The sequence below is a fragment of the Mastigoproctus giganteus genome, chromosome 1, assembly GCF_048544385.1.
Source record: "Mastigoproctus giganteus isolate SK-2022 chromosome 1, ASM4854438v1, whole genome shotgun sequence".
NCBI classification, from domain to species: domain Eukaryota; kingdom Metazoa; phylum Arthropoda; class Arachnida; order Uropygi; family Thelyphonidae; genus Mastigoproctus; species Mastigoproctus giganteus.
The window spans coordinates 262,815,368-262,836,003 of NC_143575.1; the positions used below are offsets into that span (position 1 = coordinate 262,815,368).

A 20,636-nucleotide genomic window follows, 5' to 3' on the forward strand; every position below is an offset into this window, starting at 1 on the left:
CATATCCCTCTACCTGGCACTACTCTGTTATTTTAGCCCCCAAACCAGGAAAGGATCAATCACTCCCACAAAATTACCGACCAGTCTCCCTCACCAGTTGTCTAGGCAAAACTCTAGAAAGGATGATACACAGACAACTCGAAAGCTGCTAAACAACAATCAGTTTGGTTTCCGACAAAACAGATCCACTTTAGATCTAATGGTGAAAGCCAAGACTAACATCCGTAATGCTTACGTCAAACATGAACATAAATAAAATAAATAAATTTTCTGTTTATACTCCGGGACGACCAAACAGTCAGAGGAGTTAACAAGATAGACAGAATACAAGAAACAGCACCGTATTCAGCAGTCACGGGCTTGAACCCCGGTCACTCAAGGCACGTGTACTTATGCACCCTCGCGCCTGACCACGAGGCTACGGCGGCCCTGATAACCCTACCATAACATCTTGTTATGGTAGTCTTGATATCGAAAAGGCTTTCGACACTACCTGGTGGTATGATATATTGAAGGAACTTTTTTCCGTTGGATTCCGAGGACACTTACCAGAATTCATTAGAAATTTTCTTCAACAGAGAACCTTTCAGGTCCACTCTCAATCTGTACTTTCTCGGTCCTACACTCAAGAAGAAGGTGTCCCGGATGCTGAACAAACCTTGCCCAGGCAAGTTTCTTCTCTTGGAAAATTGTATTGAAATAACTCCTTCTATTGGATTTATACAACTCACCACGGCGGCCTAGATAGGCCGCCGTAGCCTAGTGGTCAGGCGCGCGGGTGCAATAAGTACACGTGCCTTGAGTGACCGGGGTTCAAGCCCGTGACTGCTGAATACGGTGCTGTTTCTTGTATTCTGTGTATCATGTAAACTCCTCTGACCGTTTGGTCGTCCCGGAGTATAAAACAGAAATTTACTAAATTATTATTAAGTCTGTCAATCTCATCTTTTGGCCTGTTAGCCCTCTTTGCTCTCTGAAAATTACGATGAGCATTTTGTCAGTTTCTTCACAGAATTGGATTTGGGCAGAGGTGTATTGCTGAAAAAAAATATAGCACCGGAACTCTCGTTTTGCAGGAGACTATATGATAACGCAACATCGACTGTGCAGTAACTGAATCAGACTTCAGACTCACAGTTCATAGAACAACCAGTTCTAGCATTCAGCTCATGGCGAATAAAAATGTAGCGTTTGCACGCATCACAGTATATCTCATTCGTTGGATCTCTTTATCTAACACATTGTACTTTAGTAAGAAACGTAGGCACCTGCGCGGTGATCTGATTGAGGTATATAAGGCCTTGAATGAGTTGAGCACGCTGAATTCTGATGGGATCCTTCCACTTGTTCAGATTACGAACCTAAGGGGGCATAAATTCAAATTAAGAAAAGACAGATGTAGACTAGATGTGCGGAAATTTGCCTTTAGCCAGCGGGTGGTTAATTGCTGGAACAAACTTCCATCTGTCGTTGTGGAAGTTGACAGGTTAAATAAATTTAAGGAGGAACTGGACAGGCATCTGGAGGGAATGGTGTGATTTTTTTTTGGCTGAAGCTGCATAAGCTCATACACTTGCTTTCTTGCATCACATGCCACTACTACTACTACGTTCAAGTTTTATTGCGAAATTTATATTTTTGTTTTTAAATAAATTTTTAAAGAAATCTATTAATTTCAAAGATTACTATTAATATATATTTTTAGTAGCAATGGGTAAAATAGATATTTCTCTCTCCCCTTTGATTATGCCATTGTTTCATAATATTAGGTGTATAAATTTAATGATTTTCTATTATGACATTTAGAAAAAAGTACCGGAACGTCGTTATGGTGTGTTCCGGCCCGAATACACCACTGGATTTGGGATCCATCACGAAACACAATTCATTTTTCGTTTTTTCTTTTTTTAGAGCGGACTCGCAGACCATGTTTAGAATCTCTTGAACCCTAGAAACCTGTATATCAGCAGGAAGAGAGCCGAGTTGGACGACTATTTGTTCAGAAGTAAGCTCACGAATTTTTACATCAAAACATATTGATATTCTAATCAACATGTTTTGTCTTGAACTGCGGGAAGTCAAAACAGCACCTGATAACCCTAGGATTGTTGCTTAGACTGATCATAAAAGTGATGCCATTGTGGTCGCTCGAGCACCACGAAGTATGGCTAAGCCAGTTGGAAATGCCATTACCAAGACTTGGTTTGCGACAAACAAAATGACTGTAATCAAACAATATCTTATACGTTTCACTACAAACGTTACTTTTTTTAAGGTGATGGTTTTTTGTCAGCGCTTTATAATCATACGAAGAAGCATTACTCAAACTTCAGAGACCTAAGGACCTCCTTTTAGCTTGAAAATATTTCATGGAACCCCCAGGCTTAAGAAAATTGCCTCTATGCTGTAAATTACTTCACTATTTAAATATTTATAAGACATTTCGGACTTCATTCGCTCACCCATTGGAGTTTCTCTACCTTTTTTGGTGGGGGGGGGGGATTCATGGACAACAGTTTTAGAACGCTGGACCAATAAGATATGTTACTACTCTCGCTATATACAGTTAGAGAGTAGTAACTGTCTACTCCGCCCCCTAGTGTCGTTTAACCAAAATTTATTAAAGCTTAGCGTCTTTTGATGTTTACGTTTTGTTGAAAATTGTGCGTGTCGTTGCGTTTAAGTATGGGACTTTTAAAAATCATGAAGGATATCACTATACGTTTTTTCTGTCTGTGTAGCATTCCATGATACAGTTTTTAGTCAGCAACGTTTAGAATTTTCGAAATGGCGGGAAACTTCTGGCAGAGCTCTCACTAGTAAGTACCTTTTGCCCCATCCCACTGTTTTGTTTTTGTCTCTCAATAGTCTTATAAATGTCTTATAACCTGAGTGGATTTGTTTATTATTATTTTTTTTTTTTCGTCTGACTCTGGATTATGGGTACACCTTATCACTGCGTTGCGGGCATGGCCAAATTCGGGACGGATTCAAGCAAAAGAAGTGTGGGTTTTTTCATTTTAAACTTTCATTTTTGGCTAGTTAAAAAAAAAAGAAGATTATTAGTTTACGCCAGTAATTCGGGATGGATTCAAGCAAAAGAATCCACGTCCTCTGGAGGTGTACTCATAATCTGGAATATAATATTTTTTCTCTACCTTTATATAACCTTAGTGGATTTGTATCCTTTTAAAACCTTTTAAGTTTACTGGAGGAGGGCGTTAGAAAAACACTGATATTAATCACGTAGCTATTTGGTTAGGGAATTGATTGTATTCGATGGAGGAGGTTATGGTTCTAACTGTAACTTAACTCGTTACGCTAACCATAGCGTGCTAGGCATGTCAATCACTACTAGCGATTGATTTGGGGGATAACATCGTAACATAGCGGGCTAGGCATGTCAATCACTGCGACTCGTAAGATCAATCGGAAGGAGTACCAGATTATTATTATTAGCCATATGGTGCAAGGAAGCCTGAGGCTTATGCTGCACCAGCTTGTTTGTTATTTGATTTTTAGGAGCATGCGGTGGTCATTCCCTGACCTTTCCGCATCCTCCGTATTTGGTGGCTGCACCAGCAAAAAAAATTTCTCAGTTGCCCAGAGAGAGAGCGCGCGCGAGCAAGAGTCAGTAGAAGGGAATCACCAAGAAAGAGAAGAATGATGATATCCAGCTGAGAACCGTGGCCGCACCAAGCCCATACTCACCAGATGTGAGCCCCTGGGGTTGTAAAAGACCAAACCGATTTCACATTAATTAAGCTGAGAAATAACATCACATTTCTGTAGTATTTTCCTCATATGAAAAAAAAAAAAAATTAAAAAAATCACCATAAGAGGCTTAGCTCAGAATTTCTGGCATATGAATATTTTAAGTGGAACATGACCTAAATAATATAATGTGGTGTTGGGTCAGAAACTGCCATTTGGGGATACGCACAAGGTAGTTTAATGGCAGTGGCAAGCAGAAGATAAATTGATCATTGTGGTGCTTCTATTTGGACATACAGCAGCCTAAAAAGCAACGTGTGGGAGATTACAAGACCTGTTGGGGTCCTCATAGGACAAGCAAATATATGGGCTGTGTTAGCATTACTAGGAGCAAAAACAGGGGCACATATACGTGCATTATAACTAATGCTAGATATATAGTAAATAAATTTTATATAGTATTTGTTAAATCAGCAAGCGTGTCACTTAGACATAGGGGATACAGAATTTGAATATAGTGAATAAATGTGTGTAGAGAAAGGACAGGACAGGAGGTGGAAGGGTTGTGTTAGCAAATGATGCAAGAAATCAAGCTTATACATCAGAACCATTAACGATCACCCCTCTATCCTCTGCCCACTTCTGCTATGCCCTTCTCTTACAATTTATCTATTCCAATTCAAAAAAAAAATATTCAAAACACCTCCATGGATACTAATTACTCATCCACCCAGGAAGACCCGATTTTAGAAATATATGCGGAGGAAGAAATGGACACTAGTCGGCCTATATTTCCAAAAAAAGAGAAACTGAACTCTGACCGACGTAAAACTGCTTTACTGAAAAAGCAGTCAGATACAGCTCCTTGTACTCTTTTTTGAGTAATGCCTTATATTTTATAGTGAAATTGTAGAGGACTTCACAGCAGTATTGACGATATCCATGACCTTATTCATCGCTGCTCTCCAGTGGGTTTCTGCTTGCAAGAAACCTATTTAACTTCCCAAATTTCCACCTCCATAAAGAACTACTCTATATATCAAAAAGATCGCAATACATCAAATGCTGCCCGTGGTGGTGTGGCCATCTTGATCAACTCGTAGATCCCAGCGAAGCAAATTGTTCTTCAAACAGAAATTGAAGCTGTTGCTGTATGTTTCATTACACAGATTGCGATAACACTAGTTTCAACCTATCTTCCACCAAATCATACCTTCTCTTACCAAGATCTGGAAAACCTTCTACTGCAGTTACCTTCCCCTGTCTGTTTATTGGGAGATTTCAATGGTTACCACCCTTTATGGGGATCTTCTAAATTAGATACACATGGCCGACTGATTGAAACCTTTCTGGATAGGCAAAATCTTACCATTCTTAATACAGGTGAACCTACGCACATACAATTGCCAACTGGAGAAACTTCTGCAATTGACCTCTCAATATGCTCCCGGTACTGTTTTCATTCATGGAATGGTCTGTTATGAATGATCCCATGGGCAGTGATCATTTCCCAATTATTTGTAATATGCTCACTGCACAACCACCATTTATCGATCCCTACCGGAAGTGGAAATTCTCTCGTGCCAACTGGGTGAAATTTCAGTCAGCTATTACCCTGGATGAGGAAATTATACGGTTGCAGCCCATTGATGAAGTAACAGAATATATCACATCCCACTTGTTATCAGCAGCTAAAATCTCTATTCCATTAACAATTGCAATGCCTCGGCACCATTTTAACTGCTGGTGGAATGAAGAATGCACGAAAGCCAAGAGGGAAAAAAAATAAAAGCGTGGAATTTATTTCAACGATCACCAACAACAGTTAATCTCATTAACTATAAGAAACTAAGGGCAAGAGTGCGTCTCATTCAAAAACAAGCCAAGAAGGATTCCTGGACTCGGTTTGCGTCCACTGTAAATAGAAACACTGACTGCAAATTAATATGGAAGAAAATTAGACAGCTTTCTGGAAAGTTTCTGACCATCCTTTCTACAATCCTTTCCTGGAATGGACAAGAACTCTCTGCTCCTTTGACTATAGCAAATGCTTTGGGCAAAACCTTTGCTCAAGTCTCAGCGGCATCAAGCTATTCCCTGGTTTTCCAGAAAATCAAGAACATTACTGAACAGTGACCCATAAACTTTTGCACCTCTCTAATCTTACCATATAACCAGCCTCTTCAGTATTTGGAACTTCTACAAGCCATTATAACAGTACACAACAGTGCAGCAGGGCCTGATGGAATATATTACATCATATTGCAGCACCTTGATGACAGACAATTGCAGCTGCTGCTGTTATTTTATAATCAAATATTTCTGGAAAACATCTTGGCACCATGCCACAGTTTTGGCCTTTTTGAAACCCGGTAAAGATCCCTCCAATCCTTTGAGTTACCGGCCAATTTCCCTTTCCAGTTGCCTTGAGAAAATGATCCACAGATGACTCGTTTGGATAATTGAAGACCAAAATCTAATGAGTAATAGTCAACATGGCTTTTGCCAAAACAGTCTGCCTTCGATCTCATGATTAAGGCCAAGTCTGCAATACGCAGTGCCTTTGTGAGAAATGAACACCTTGCTATGGTCTCCATTGACATAGAGAAGGCATTTGATACCACCTGTCGTCATGTTATTCTTAGAGACCTGCATGCCCTTGGTCTACGAGGCAACCTGCCTATATTCATTAAGAACTTTTTATGGAGTCATTCTTATCAAGTATGATATTTTAACTCCCTTTCTACGACATTCTTGCAGGAAGAAGGAGTTCCGCAAGGGTCTGTATTGAGTGCAACTCTTTTTGCCCTTAGAATTGACTCTATTACTACAGAACTTCCAAATACTGTTGAGGCTTACCTTTATGCTGACGATCCCTCTCTTTCTTGCCATTCTCAGAACATGAGATCTATTGAACATCAATTGCAAATATCACTAAATAAAATATAAAAGTGGGCACTTCTCAATGGTTATCGTCTTTCGCAACAGAAAACTGTCGCTATACATTTTTGCAATCAATGCAAATTACATTCAGATCCCGAACTTCACATATCAGACTTTACCATTCCGATTGGCAACAACAACATCAGATTCTTGGGATTAACCCTTGAAAGAAGTTAAACTTCCTTGAACATATTAAATTCATACGTAATACTTGTCACAGAAAGCTCAACATACTAATATACATATCCGCCCTGTCTTGGGGAGCAGATCGTACCTCGTTGCTTCGACTATATAAAGCATTGATTAGATAACTTTTGGATTATGGTGCTCCAGTCTACAATTCTGCCCGAAAGAGTGTACTACGATGGCTGGATTGCACTTGGAGCCTTCAGGACATCTCCAACTCACAGTCTATACATTAAAGTTCACGAACCCCCTTTGCACCTCTGCAGAAAAATTTTACTACTGAAGTATGCAGCCAAAATAAAAAGTTGCTGTTTGCATCTTATTCACCCATACCTCTTCAATCCTCAACTAACTAACCTCTACAGAAATAAACCTAATAAAATGAGGCCAGCAGGCCTACTGCTTTTTGAAATATCACAGAGTTGGAAAGTTCCTCTTCACAATAGTCAACAGGTAATGAATTACTTTCATCCACCTTGGACTCCCCCTCCTCAACTGAAATTTGATACTTATTTTCTTCAATGGGGTAAGAATCTTCTATTGACTCTCAACCTGAAACAACTCCATGCAAGTTATATTCAGAGTTATGTTGATTTCCTGCCAATATATACTGATGGGTCCAAATCTCAATCAGCCGTTGGAGTTGCAGCAGTGTTTCCCTCCACTATTATTTCAACTTCCCTTCCACCTGAGTATAGCAACTTTTCCGCAGAACTGCATAGAATAAAATTAGCTCTAGAAAATTTGAATCTTTACCCATCTTCAAAATATTTAATTTACACAGACTCTCTCAGCTCAAGAAGTTGCTCTTGAAAATTGAACAACGTCAACAATTAGTGAACTTTTGTTGGATTCCAGCACATTCAGGGATAAAGGGAAATGAACTGGCAGATATATCGGCAAAAAATCCCTCCACATTAGATTTGACCTCTGCCCATATTCCAGCTTCTGACCATGATATTATCATAAAAGAAGCATGCCTCGAACAGTGGAAAGAGCTATGGCACACCCAAACTAATAATAAACTTTTCCAGTGAAACAGAAACCAAAATTTTGGCACCCAAGCATCCAACCAACTGGAAGGGAAGAAGTGGTACTCGTATGGGCAAGAATAGGACATATTTATCTGACCCACCTCCATCTACTCACAGGTGATGATGCTCCTCAGTGTCCACACTGCTCAGTACATCTAACAATCAAGCATATTCTTGTTGACTGTCCTCAATATAACCAGGACAGAACATCAGTTCTGCTTTCTCTGAATAAACTGCAAGAACCAATATCACTAGAGCATATTATTGGTGACAAGACAAACATTAATGAACTTTTCTGTTTTCTGAAAAAAATAGTTTCTAAAATGAAATTGAAATGCCTTCAATTCTGAATTATTTCCTAACACATCTCTATGGAGATGTGTTAGGAAATGTGTATGCGCCATTAAACACACACACACACACACACACACACACACACACAATTTATCTAATCTCTCATTATTCAAAGCTACCCTTTTCCACAACAGATGGAAGTTTGCTCAAACAATGTTACTAACTTGTAGTCTTGTTACTAACTGACTAAAAGAAAATTCTTGCATATCCAATTTGCAACCATCCTTTTTAAATTTAAATTTGGTCCCTTATGCAAGTTGTCATTGGCATTTAGTTTACTCAATCCATTTAAAGCCTTAAACATTGTAGTCAATTTTGCAGGGACTAGTTTCCAAGCTCTGCAGTTTGCTTCAAGGGAAAAGAAAGTTTTTCATTCCTGAAAAGAATTGATATATACAGTGATCTATAATTGTATCCAGATGACAGCTCTTATTCGTGCCACACATCTGACCAGTGATGCTCATCTGATCTAAAGCATAGTGCATTATAGTCACAGTTGCTCATGTGTCTGAAAACACCCTAACAAACAATCTGACGAGTCTTTCTTGCTAAGAGTAACCCTTTCTGTCCCTGATTCATCCCAGCACCAACATATCCACATACTTCTTAAAATGAGACTAGCAGACTTGTATTCAGTACTCACAGTGCAGCCTAACCAAATTTATTTGCTTGCAAAATTTGTATATGTCATAGAGAGAGAGAGAGAGAGAACCCCAGAGCTGTCCAAGCACTCTGTCTGCACAACTAAGAGAACATCTTGGCAGACTCTACAATTACTCCTAGGCCTTTTTCATTCTCCACCACCTTGATTATGGTACCAACATGCTTGGCATGCTATTAAGCAATATTGTTTTCCATATGCAATACCTTGCATGTATCAGGTTACCTGAATTGCCACTTCTTAGCCCACTGCCTAATTTTTCTGTCTTGTTGTAGCAGCTTTGATTCTTGACATTAACCATCTTGCTAACCTTTTATCATCTGCAAACTTAGGCATTAAGCTTGATCAGTATTTTTAATAAATATTGAGAACAGCAAGGGGCTCAGCAGTGAACTGTGAGGGATTCCACTAATAACATTAGTCCAAGAAGAGCAGTGCACATTAATAACTACCCTCTCTCTCTTCTGCCCCTCGACTATTCCTTTATCCATAGCAGTAACCACTGGCAGTTGAAGGATTTTCTGAAGGGAAGGGGAAACTAAAGCTGTGTTCCTGGATATCATTAAGTGTTAATCATGTGGCAATAAAAAAATACATTATTTTGATTTGCAAGGGGTGGGCTATAGCCCCTTTAGCCCTTACCTGGGACCACCGTATGGTAGTAACTAGTCCCTAATATCATATTGCCCCAGTTTGTATAGCAGCCTTTCATGTGGAATTGTTTCAGAAGCTTTACCGAAATCTAAGCATATGAATGCCTAATTATTTTTTGCATCGAATTCCTTTGTTATTGCATCATAGTAGTTAATCAGATTGGTCATATATCTCCCCCATAACAAATCTTTACTGTGATTGCTGTGCAATTGCATTCCTGTAAAGATGATCCGACATCACTTCTTTTACTGCTGAGACCATTATTTTCTCTGAAGTCAAGCTTACATGTTTGTAATTACTCACTTTTCTGTCTTTTGTGAATGAGAGACATTTGCACATCTCGAATCTGTAGTGACCTTCCCTAAATCCAAGGATGTTCTTGTAATTATAGCCAATGGTTTGCTGCTGCTTTTAGTACTTTTAGCTTCAATTTCTTTTCTGCTTTCTTTTCAAGTTATAACAAAATCATGTAGTTCCCAGCTGCAACTTAGTATGCTTCTGCTATTTCCATCCCTTAAAACTTCTTCACAAGTGAATGTAGATGCAGAATATCTATTCAGTTTGTCAGCAACCTGAACAGGATCATTAATACTTATGCCATAACCCCAGGGGCTCACATCTGGTGAGTATGGGTTTGGCACACCCAGGGTCCTGAGCTGGATATCATCATTTTTCTCTTTCTTGGTGATTCCTTTCTACTTCTGACTCTCTCTCTTAGGGTAACTTGGGGAATTTTTTTTTGGCTGGTGCAGCATAAGCATCAGGCTTCCTTGCACTGTATGGCTAATAATATCTAGTGGACCAATGTGGTTTATCCCTTTTCTTCTAGTATTAACATTAAAAATTATAATTTGCTACTTTTCTTCACATGCCTAACCAAAGATTTCACGTTATCTTCTTAGCTTGCTTAACACGCTTGACTTGATTGTAAACTATTTGATGTTTACCGTAGGTTTCTTTGTTCCTTGATGATTTATAATCATTCCATGCACTTTTCTTCTCTGCACAATTTATCTAATGTCCATTCAGGTCTAAGCCTTGAACAGTATCTTTTAGTTTGTATAAAAGATCTAGTAACTTTAATGGTTACTTCCCTGATTGTTTCCCCATTTAAAATTTGCAGTTGGTAACATTATCAACTGGTCTCACTGAAAGGAAGTTAAAAAACTGTCTAAGATCACTGTAGTTACCTTTAGAAAAGTAAGGTCCCTTCCATTTACCCTTGACAGTAGTTATATCTTTAAGTAGACCCCACATCAGTATGTTTTTAATTACTGCCACCTAGTGGTTCCTTTGCTGTGGTCTTAATGCATAAAGAGTATTTCTTTCTCTTAGTGCCTCTCTAACACACTCTTGTAGAAAACAGTCATCCAATATTGTCAATATCTAGTCAATATCTGGCATATTTCCAGATATTGACATCTAGTCAATATCTGGAAAGTTAGTGTGCTGAGCAGCATTTCAAAATGGTTCCTACTCAACTGTGTTAGAAACATCAGGATATCCGTTTCTAATTAAGGTATTATGTTATTTTAGTATTTTAAAATTTATCATCCCTCTATTTTCTTACAACTAGATAAGTTTCCAAAGAGGATCTGAAACTTCATCCAATTTATGCTCTAAATAACTAGATAATTTGGTTTACAACTTTTGTAGTAAATATAGTAAGGAATCATTTTTATAATTTGTCTGTTTATTATCTGAGGTGCTTTTATTGCTTTAAAGTTAATTGGAAACCTCCCAAGAATGTCTAATTCATTTCCCAACTGTACCCAAGTTTTAATCTCAGTGATGTTCATTTCCATCAAAGCAATCCTCCTGCTTTAACCTTTTCACAAATATGCATGGACTACTTGTAGAGAGTGTTCAATAGGGAAAGGATCTGTGGAGCGAGTTTTTTTAATGAAATATTAGATTTGTGAAAATGAAAACTTGGTTTTAAATATGAGTTTAATCTTATTTTGACTTGAATTGCCCATTATTGAAGTAAAATTGTTGCCAGCATGAAACCAGAATTAAAAAAAGTGACGATTTGTGAAAAAAGTAAAAATATCTTAAAAGAAACTTAGTATTATTAATGGCTGCATGGTGCAAGAAAGCCTATGGCTTATGCTGCACAGGCCAAAAAAAAACAAACAAACTGAATAATCATCATCATCATCAGCCATTTTCAATCCACTGCAGGATGAAGGCCTCTCCAGCAACTTTCCAGTTTTGAGCACTGGCCATCCATTTACTACTCAAAAACCCATGAATTTCATCTATCCATCTCCGCCTTTGTCTTCCAGGTTTTCTTCTAGCTCCTCTTGGGTACCATTCTGTTATTTTCTTAGTCCATCTGTCATCATGTCTTCGAGCTATGTGTCCTGCCCAAGACCATTTTAGTTCTTTAGTTTTGATAAGAATGTCCTTTACTTGAGTTTGCTGCCTAATCCATGTGTTTCTCTTCTTATCTAACAGTCTGATTCCCAATATAATTCGTTCGCTGTGTAGTTCTTCGCTGTGTAGTTCTTAGCTTCTCTTCCATTCTTTTGGTGAGTGCCCAAGTTTCACTTCCATAAGTCATGGTGGGGAGTATACATTGATTCATTATTTTACGTTTCAGACAAACTGGGATATTGCTCTTCAGTATGTGACTATATTTCCTGAATGCTATCCATCCAAAATTTATTCTTCTCTTGACTTCCAGCCATTTATCATTATTACAGCTAATGACTTGTCCCAGATAAGTATATGACTCCACCTTTTCAATTACTGCTCCTTCAATCATTATTTCCCTTTCCGTGGCATACTTGTTCATCATTACTTTTGTTTTAGCCATATTCATCTTTAGTCCAAAATCCTTACTAACTGTGCACAACTGATTAAGATTTTCCTCTAATTCTTTGGGATCGTGGCTTATGACCACAATGTCATCTGCAAATCGTAAATGGTTTAGGTACTCTCCGTTCACATTGACTCCTTTCTGCGACCAGTCTAATCTTCTGAAAGCTTCCTCAAGGGCAGCAGTAAACAGCTTCGGAGATATTGTGTCTCCTTGTCGAACTCCTTTCTCGATTTTAAATTTCCTATTGTCTTTGTCTAGTCTAATAAAGGATGTAGCACTCTCATATATTTTCTTCAAAATCATAATATATGGAGTATCTATGCCTTGTCTTTCCAGTGCCCGAAACATTGCCTTATGCTGTATGGAGTCAAATGCCTTTTCATAATTCACAAATGCTAGGCATAATGGTGTTTTATATTCATTTGCTTTCTCCATTCGCTGTGATATTATGTGAAGGTGATCCACAGTTGAGAATCCTGTCCTAAAGCCAGCTTGCTCTTTCGGTTGATTCTCATCAAGTATTCTTTCTAATCTGTTAGTAATGACCCTTGTGAACAACTTGTAGATATGGGATAACAAGCTAATTGGTCTATAATTTCCAATTTCTGATTTATCTCCTTTCTTATGCAGCAAAACTATGATTGCATTATTCCACTGCTTAGGCATCACACCTTTTCTAATGCACTTTGTGAAGAGCCTTGCCAGTTTTTGTGTTATGTCTCTTCCTCCCAATTTTAACAACTCTACAGTAACTTCATCTTCCCCCTGGGGCTTTCTGATTCTTCATTTTCTTCAATGCATGTTCTACCTCATCAGGAAGAATATCGGGTATGTCGTATGTGTTGCTACTTTGCAATCCATCTTCCCCACTGCTGGTATCATTCCCTCGCTGCTTGTATAATTCCCTATAGTAGTCTTCTGCTATTTGAATTATACCTTCTCTGCTGTTTATAATTACGCCATCGCTATTCTTCAGTTTCAGTATCATTTGTCTTTCTGTATTACTGCTCATGGCTGCTGATTTAAATCCTTTGTTTTCCCTTAATGCTTGTTCTACTTTTCTTGTGTTAAATCTTCTTATGTCCTCTCTGAGTCTCTTTCTAATGGCTTTGCATAACTCAGTGTACTCAATTTTCTCCCTGTCAGTGTTTTTCTTGCTCTTCATTTGTCGTCTTTGGTTCATCATGACAAGTGTTTCTTGACTAATTTTTTTCTTCTTTGGATTTCTGTTTCCCTATAGGTTTCTTGGGCTTTATCACTTTCAGAAAGTTGTAATATTCCTCGTCGATATCTTGGTCCTGAGCAGTCTGCAGAAGCTCAAACTTGTTCTTAAGTTCTAGTACATACTGCTTTTTCTCCTCCTCTGTTATTTCAAAGACCTTTGTATTATTTACTCGAGTCAGTTTTTTCCTTTCCTTTCCTACATATATATCAAGTGTACATCTTACCATTCTGTGATCACTTCCAACATTTACCTTATTCAGGACAGTAACATCATTCACAATATATCTTCTGTTAGTGAGGATGAAGTCGATTTCATTAGTTGTTAATCCATTTGGACTCTTCCATGTCCACTTTCTGTTCACCCTTTTCTGGAAAAAATTGTACATTCCTTGGGATTCTGCAAATTCCACAAGTCTTTCACCTCTTTTATTTCTTTCACCAATTCCAAAATTTCCTATAGTTCCTCTTTCTGCGCTGTTTTGCCTTTTTCCAACCTTAGCATTGAAGTCCCCCATAATAATAGTGTAGTGGGTTTTCTGCTCATCTAGAAGACTCAATTTCAGTGTACATTTCTTCAACCTCTTCATCATAATGGCTCGATGTTGGTGCATAAATCATTATAATCTTTAGCTTGTACCTCTTAGAAATCTTGAGTATTAGTATTGACACCCTTGGTGAATAATACAATGATAAAAAAAAAAAAATAAAAAATAAATAATAATAATTAGTAAAAGAAAAGGAAATTAAATCTATCATCCTATGCACTTCCCTGACCCGAAGGTACTATCCAGATGACCTTCGAATTTCCCCAAACTGTCAGCCTGTACCACCCATGTAGGCAACTTATTCCAGTAATTTATAACTCATTGGCTAAAATAAAACTTCCTGCAGTCCAATCTAAACATTTCCCACCGTAACTTCAATTTATGTCCCCTAGTTCTAGCATCATTTATAACCTTGAAAATTCTGTCCTCATTCATTTTACTGATGCCTCTCACAGCCTTAAACACCTCAATCAAATTTCCTCTAAGGTGTCTAGTTTCCAAACTCTGCAACCCACATATTCGAAGTCTTTCTTCATATAGACACCCTTTTGCAGATCTCACCAACTCGTCTTTGCACCCTTTCAAGAAGTTCGATGTCTTTCTTTAGGTGTGGTCTCCATACTCGAACACAGTATTCCAAGTATGGTCTAACAAAAGCTTTATATAATGGGATTATCACGTCCTTATCTCTACTTGCAACGTTCAATAGATCATCGATAGGACACCATGCGCCTTCCTTGCAACCTGTTTACAATGCTCAGAGAATTTCATGTCTGACCGTATCGTAACACCCAAGTCCCTTTACTCCAGTACTGGGTTTAGTTGAACTCCACCAAGTGAATAAGTTATTTTGGGATTACTGTTTCCCAGGTGTAATGCCTTACACTTTGTTGGATTAAAGCACAGCTGCCATTTTTCTGACCATTCCTGAAGTCTATCTAGGTCTCTCTGAAGAAGCTCAGCTTGACAGTGATCATTAACTACTCTACCAATTTTAACATCAGCTGCACATTTAGACATGATGCCCTCTATCCCTTCATCGATGTTGTTTATGAAAATTAAAAACCAACAGTGGTCCTAATACTGATCCTTGGGGAACCCCACTTCTTACATCAACCCAATCTGAGGAATAGCCATTTATCACAACCCTCTGTCTCCTGCCCTGAAGCCATCCTGCTATCCATTTAAGGATTTTCTCAGTGATTCCAACATGTTCCAGCTTATAAAGCAACTGCTCATGTGGGACTGAGTCGAAAGCTTTGCTGAAATCTAAATAAACAATGTTGAAATTATTCCCTAAATCCAGCTCGTGAGTGACCCTTTCAAAATAGTGAACCAGATTTGTTAAACATGATTTTCCCTTTACAAAACCATGCTGAGTATCCTCGAATTTCAATTCGATCCAAATGATCCTGAATTCCACCCTTGATCATTGCCTCCATGAATTTCCCTACCACTGAAGTCAGACTGACAAGTCGATAATTTCCCACTTCACTCTTAGAGCCACCCTTATGTATGGGAGATACATTGGCACTTTTCCAATCCAAGGAAATCTCCCCAGAGTCTAGTGATGCTTGCATAATTAGCCTCAATGGTTCAATGAACTCATTGCCGTCTCCCTTAAGATTATAGGGTATATTCCATCAATTCCAGGAGTCTTACTGGCCTGTAGGCTCAAAAGTTTTTTCATTAAATAATCTTGTGAAATTTCAATATCATTAATTACATATTTTTCAACTTTGCTCCCACAATTTCCCATTGCCACAAAAGGTTTTTCGTTTGTAAATATCGATGCAAAATAACCGTTGAGTTCATCTGCAACAGCAGCTGGTGTATTTAATACTATCCTCTTTCCTTTACGCAAAGGTCCGATCTGGTTTGTCCTGCTCTTCTTGGCATTTATATATGTGAAGAATTTCTTATCCCCCCCCTTTGCTCTGTTTGCTAGTGATTTCTCATAAACTGCCTTTGCCTGTCGAACCTTTTCTGTGGCTCTATTACAGATTACCTTGTAGCTGTTATAGGCTTCAGTACTTTTTATTGCTCTGTAACTTTTGCATGCCACCTTTTTCTGTTCAAGTAATGTGGCAACTTCACTATTCATTCAACTTGGAACCCTCATGGAGTATTTTTTTAATGGTATATACACATTCAAGGCATCTGTGATTAATGTTTTAAAAGCATACCACAGTTCAAATGTATTCATTCTCTGCACGATATCTACCCAGATAGTAGAGTCCATGTAGTACCTTAAGGCATCGTAATTTCCTTTTCTGAAATTAAAACCTATTCCTTTGCCTTTTACTACTGCTACCTCTCTCATCATCATCCACCGTAGAACTCCGTGATCACTTCCTGCTACTGGTTCCTCTACTGTCATCCCTGTTATGTCATCTGATTCATGGGTGATGATGAGGTCTAGGATATTCTTTTCTCTAGTACTTTCCCTGACATGTTAATACAAATAATAGTCTAGTTGATTTAAAAATTTTGTTCCCCATGTGGAGTTTCCTTCCCATTTACACTCCAATCAATTAGAGGCAAATTAAAATCATCCATAATAACACATTGACGCTTACTTGCCCATTCCATTTGCATGTAGAAACTTTAGTCATAATCTTCACAATCACCTGGTCTGTAGATTACTCCTACTCACATTATACCTTTGTTTCCAACTATCTCACACCATACAGATTCTATACTAGCATGTGAAACGTCTGAATCCGGGAAAGCTATCATCGCACTCAGGCTGCTTCTGATAAGAAGCATTACCCCACACCCCTTCCATCTAGCCTATCCTTCCTAAATACATTATACAAGCCGTACTGAAACTCATCATCCCTAATTTCCCCCCTCGACGTGGGCACCTGTACGTGGTGAGGGGACCTCCCATTGACGCTGCTGGACTTCCAGACTAGCATCACTGGGATCCAACGCCCACAGTCCAGGTTCCAGGCTTACATCAATGGAATCCAGCGTGTTTGCCGTGCGCTGCAACCTGTGGAAATTCAGAAAGGGGGATCCTGGTGGTTGAGGGGGCCCAGCTTCAATACACCACTTGGGCCCCTGCTTCGACAAGACGGGAGGTCCTGGAAGGCCCGGCTAGGATCAATCGGCTAGTAGGCTCGCCTGCGAGGGTCAACCATGTCAATGCTATGCTCCTACCCTCATGGTCCGAGGGACAGGATTCAGGCTGGCGGTGGTGCGGGTATGGTGTCTGGGTAGCCCTGGCGTCCCACTCCCGAGCGCATTTATTGCTGCCGGGTAGTGGGCGTCCCTTTGGGCTCCGTGGTGGGTGGGGAGCCCGGGCACTGAACCACTTCAAAACTTCATAAATCCTGATAAATATATTTCTTCAGGGGCCCCAACCCAGTCCCTATCTGAAAACAGAGACGGAGAGACAGATAGCATTATTGCTACAAAGAGGCAGCGAACCGAACTGCCATCAGGGCCTGTCCCAAGGTTCTTAATTATGCATTCCACGAATGAAACACCGATTGGTAAAATGTCACCCTTTTTTATACAAAAAGGGTTGGATGAGATAGCAGGTTCACCCAAGTCAGTTAAGAGGCTCCGTTCTGGAGACCTTTTAATTGAAACTAAAAATGACAGGCAATCTGAACATCTACTCCGAACAACATCAATCGGAGGAATCCCTATAACAGTGACACCACACAGAACACTCAATTCATCAAGAGGTGTCATTTCGGAGTGGGACCTTCTCGACGTAACCGAGGAGGAAATCTGCTCCGAATTAAAACCACAAGGAGTTATTGCCGTCAAGAGAATTACTGTGCGAAGGGATGGAAAAATTGTTAAAACCAGGAGCGTTATCCTGACTTTTAACTCTCCTAAACCTCCTGACGAGATTAAAGCTGGATACATCAATTGTTCAGTGCGTCCATACGTTCCGAACCCTTTATGGTGTTTTAAATGCCAGAAGTATGGACATTCTCAAATGGCCTGCCGTGGAGTCCTTGCATGCACTCGAAGCGGTGCAAAGGACCACGAAACAACAGCATGTTCAGCCACAAAACCCACCTGTATTAACTGTGAAGGCGAACACCCGGCCTACTCACGAGCATGCCAGAGGTGGAAAGAAGAAAAAGAAATTCAACGGCTGAAGGCAGAGCTAAATATATCATACCAGGAGGCAAGGAAATCGGTGAAAGCCCTGAATATCAACAAACCTACCTACGCCCAGAAGGTAGCAGGGGGATGTTCCGTCGGAACTCAGATGGACATGACCATTCCTCCAAAGGAGTCTTTCACTCCCATCGCGCGTTATCTCTTAAGTTCTCAAAAACCTGCACAAAAAAAACAATCAGCTGCCACTCCTATATCAGTACCTCCTAATGCTCCACAAGTAACAAAGGTAATTACGAAAGAAAAGAATAAGAAAGGGGAAGTCCCACCTAGTACCCAAGAAAAGATGGATGACGAGCAGGAGGTGGTACACGAAGATTCAGTCTTGGAACTCTTTGCGGAGGAAGAAATAAACACGGGACAGCGTCCATTCTTCCCCAAAAAAGAGAAACCCAAGACTGATAAAAGTAAGCCCTCAGCACCTCGGAAGCCGCCTGATGGACCCACCAAGCCAAAATAATGGCTAAATTCCTACAATGGAATTGTTGTGGATTCAGGAAAAATGCAGAAGACATCAAGGCACTCCTGCAAAAGCACAAACCATCTTGCTTTTGTATACAGGAGACTTACCTAAGGGCAAATGATGACCCCAGGATGCACAACGTTACTATCATTCGCAAGGATAGAACTGGGGATGGCCCCGCTCATGGAGGAGTCGCAGTCCTTGTGGGCAACCATACCCCTTTTCAGCATCTGCAACTTACTACCAGCATAGAGGCAGTAGCAATTCGAATAACAGTGGGGTTTTTACTAACCGTTTGCTCTATATATTTGCCACCTGGTACTGACATCTGCCAGAAAGACCTAATGACCTTGATGATCTCGTAATGCAGTTGCCTCCCCCTTTCTTACTTCTTGGGGACTTTAATGGACATAACACCCTGTGGGGTAGTGCTAGCATTAATAGAAGGGGACGAGTCATAGAGCGTATGCTCGTTGACAATGACTTCTGCCTTCTTAATGTGGGAACAAACACCTTTTTCCACATGCCTACCTGTACGTTTTCTGCCATTGATCTTTCTATCAGCTCGCCTTCTCTTCTCTCGTCACTTACCTGGGAGGTAGAAGGGAACCTGTATGGAAGTGATCACTTCCCCGTGATAACCACCTTAATTACTGGGAGACCTTGTCTTCCTGTCAGGTTACCGCGGTGGAAGTTTGATCAAGCTGACTGGAGTGCCTTTCAACACCTGGCAAAATTTGACAACTCTACAGTCAGTCAGGAGCCTATCAATGATGCAGTTACATACATAACAGAAAATATTGTCCATCTAGCTGCAACTACAATTCCAAAAACATCCACCCGTTGAAGAAATTGAATATCCTTCGGTGTGTGTCATCCATGTCATGGGGTGCTGATCGTCATACTCTCATCCATCTGTATAGAGCTCTCATCAGGTCTCGCTTGGACTATGCCTCTCCAGTATATGATTCAGCGAGGAAAAGTACTTTAGAACGACTAAACACCATCCAGCACTGTGCTTTGAGAGTCGCTCTAGGCGCATTCAGAACTTCCCCAGTTCAGAGCCTGTACATCGAAGCTCATGAACCTCCCTTACATCTTCGCAGAAAATCATTACTTCTGATGTATGCTGCAAAAATCCGTAGTCTGCCCGCTCATCCTTGTTGGAGATGTCTCTACAATACTGAATGCGAGTCATTTTATATCAGTAAACCTAATGAAAACCGACCTGCTGCACTTAGATTTAAGGAACTGGCTCAATCATGGAACATAGATATCAGCAATATATTTCAGGACAAAACACCACCAGATCCACCCTGGGAAAATATCTGTGCAATATATGATGACTACTTTCAACAGTGTGGAAAGAACACGCTGTCTCCTTCCAATATGGCACAGTTACATGCAACTTACACTCTTTCTAATTCAAACGCATGTGAAATCTATACAGATGGATCAAAAACCGAGACCCAAGTAGGTGCTGCTGCAATCTTCCCAACATTTAGCACTTCTGTCTCATTGCCAATAGAATGCAGTATCTTCACTGCTGAGCTCTATGCTATAAACTTAGCTCTGGATCACATTATTGAACAACTAATTCCGTCTGCTTTAATATTCACTGACTCACTCAGTGCTGTCTCTGCCATAAATACTAATACCAAATCCTCTCACCCTGTAGTAAAACAGATTCATTCTAAGTTACTTGCCTGTATGGAATTGAACCAAACTGTGACATTCTGCTGGATCCCAGGACATTCTGGAATATCCGGCAATGAAAGAGCAGATCATGCAGCCAAACAACCAGAAACCACTATTTCGCAGACTTTTCAAGTTCCATTTACTGATTACAAACACATTATCCGTAAAGCATGTTATAACAGCTGGT

At 39.7% G+C, this 20,636-nt stretch overlaps 1 protein-coding gene across 2 annotated transcripts in view; it reads left to right on the forward strand.

Moving 5' to 3' along the window:
• The first annotated feature begins 2,625 nt into the window (after nt 1-2,625).
• The window catches only part of CycC (cyclin C), a 226,468-nt gene continuing 208,457 nt past the window's right edge, over nt 2,626-20,636 (forward strand). For both annotated transcript variants that reach the window (XM_090386000.1, XM_090386009.1), the window contains exon 1: nt 2,626-2,819. In XM_090386000.1, coding sequence (XP_090242126.1) covers nt 2,788-2,819 — 32 coding nt within the window. In that variant the 5' untranslated portion in view covers nt 2,626-2,787. The remainder of the gene's footprint in view (nt 2,820-20,636) is intronic.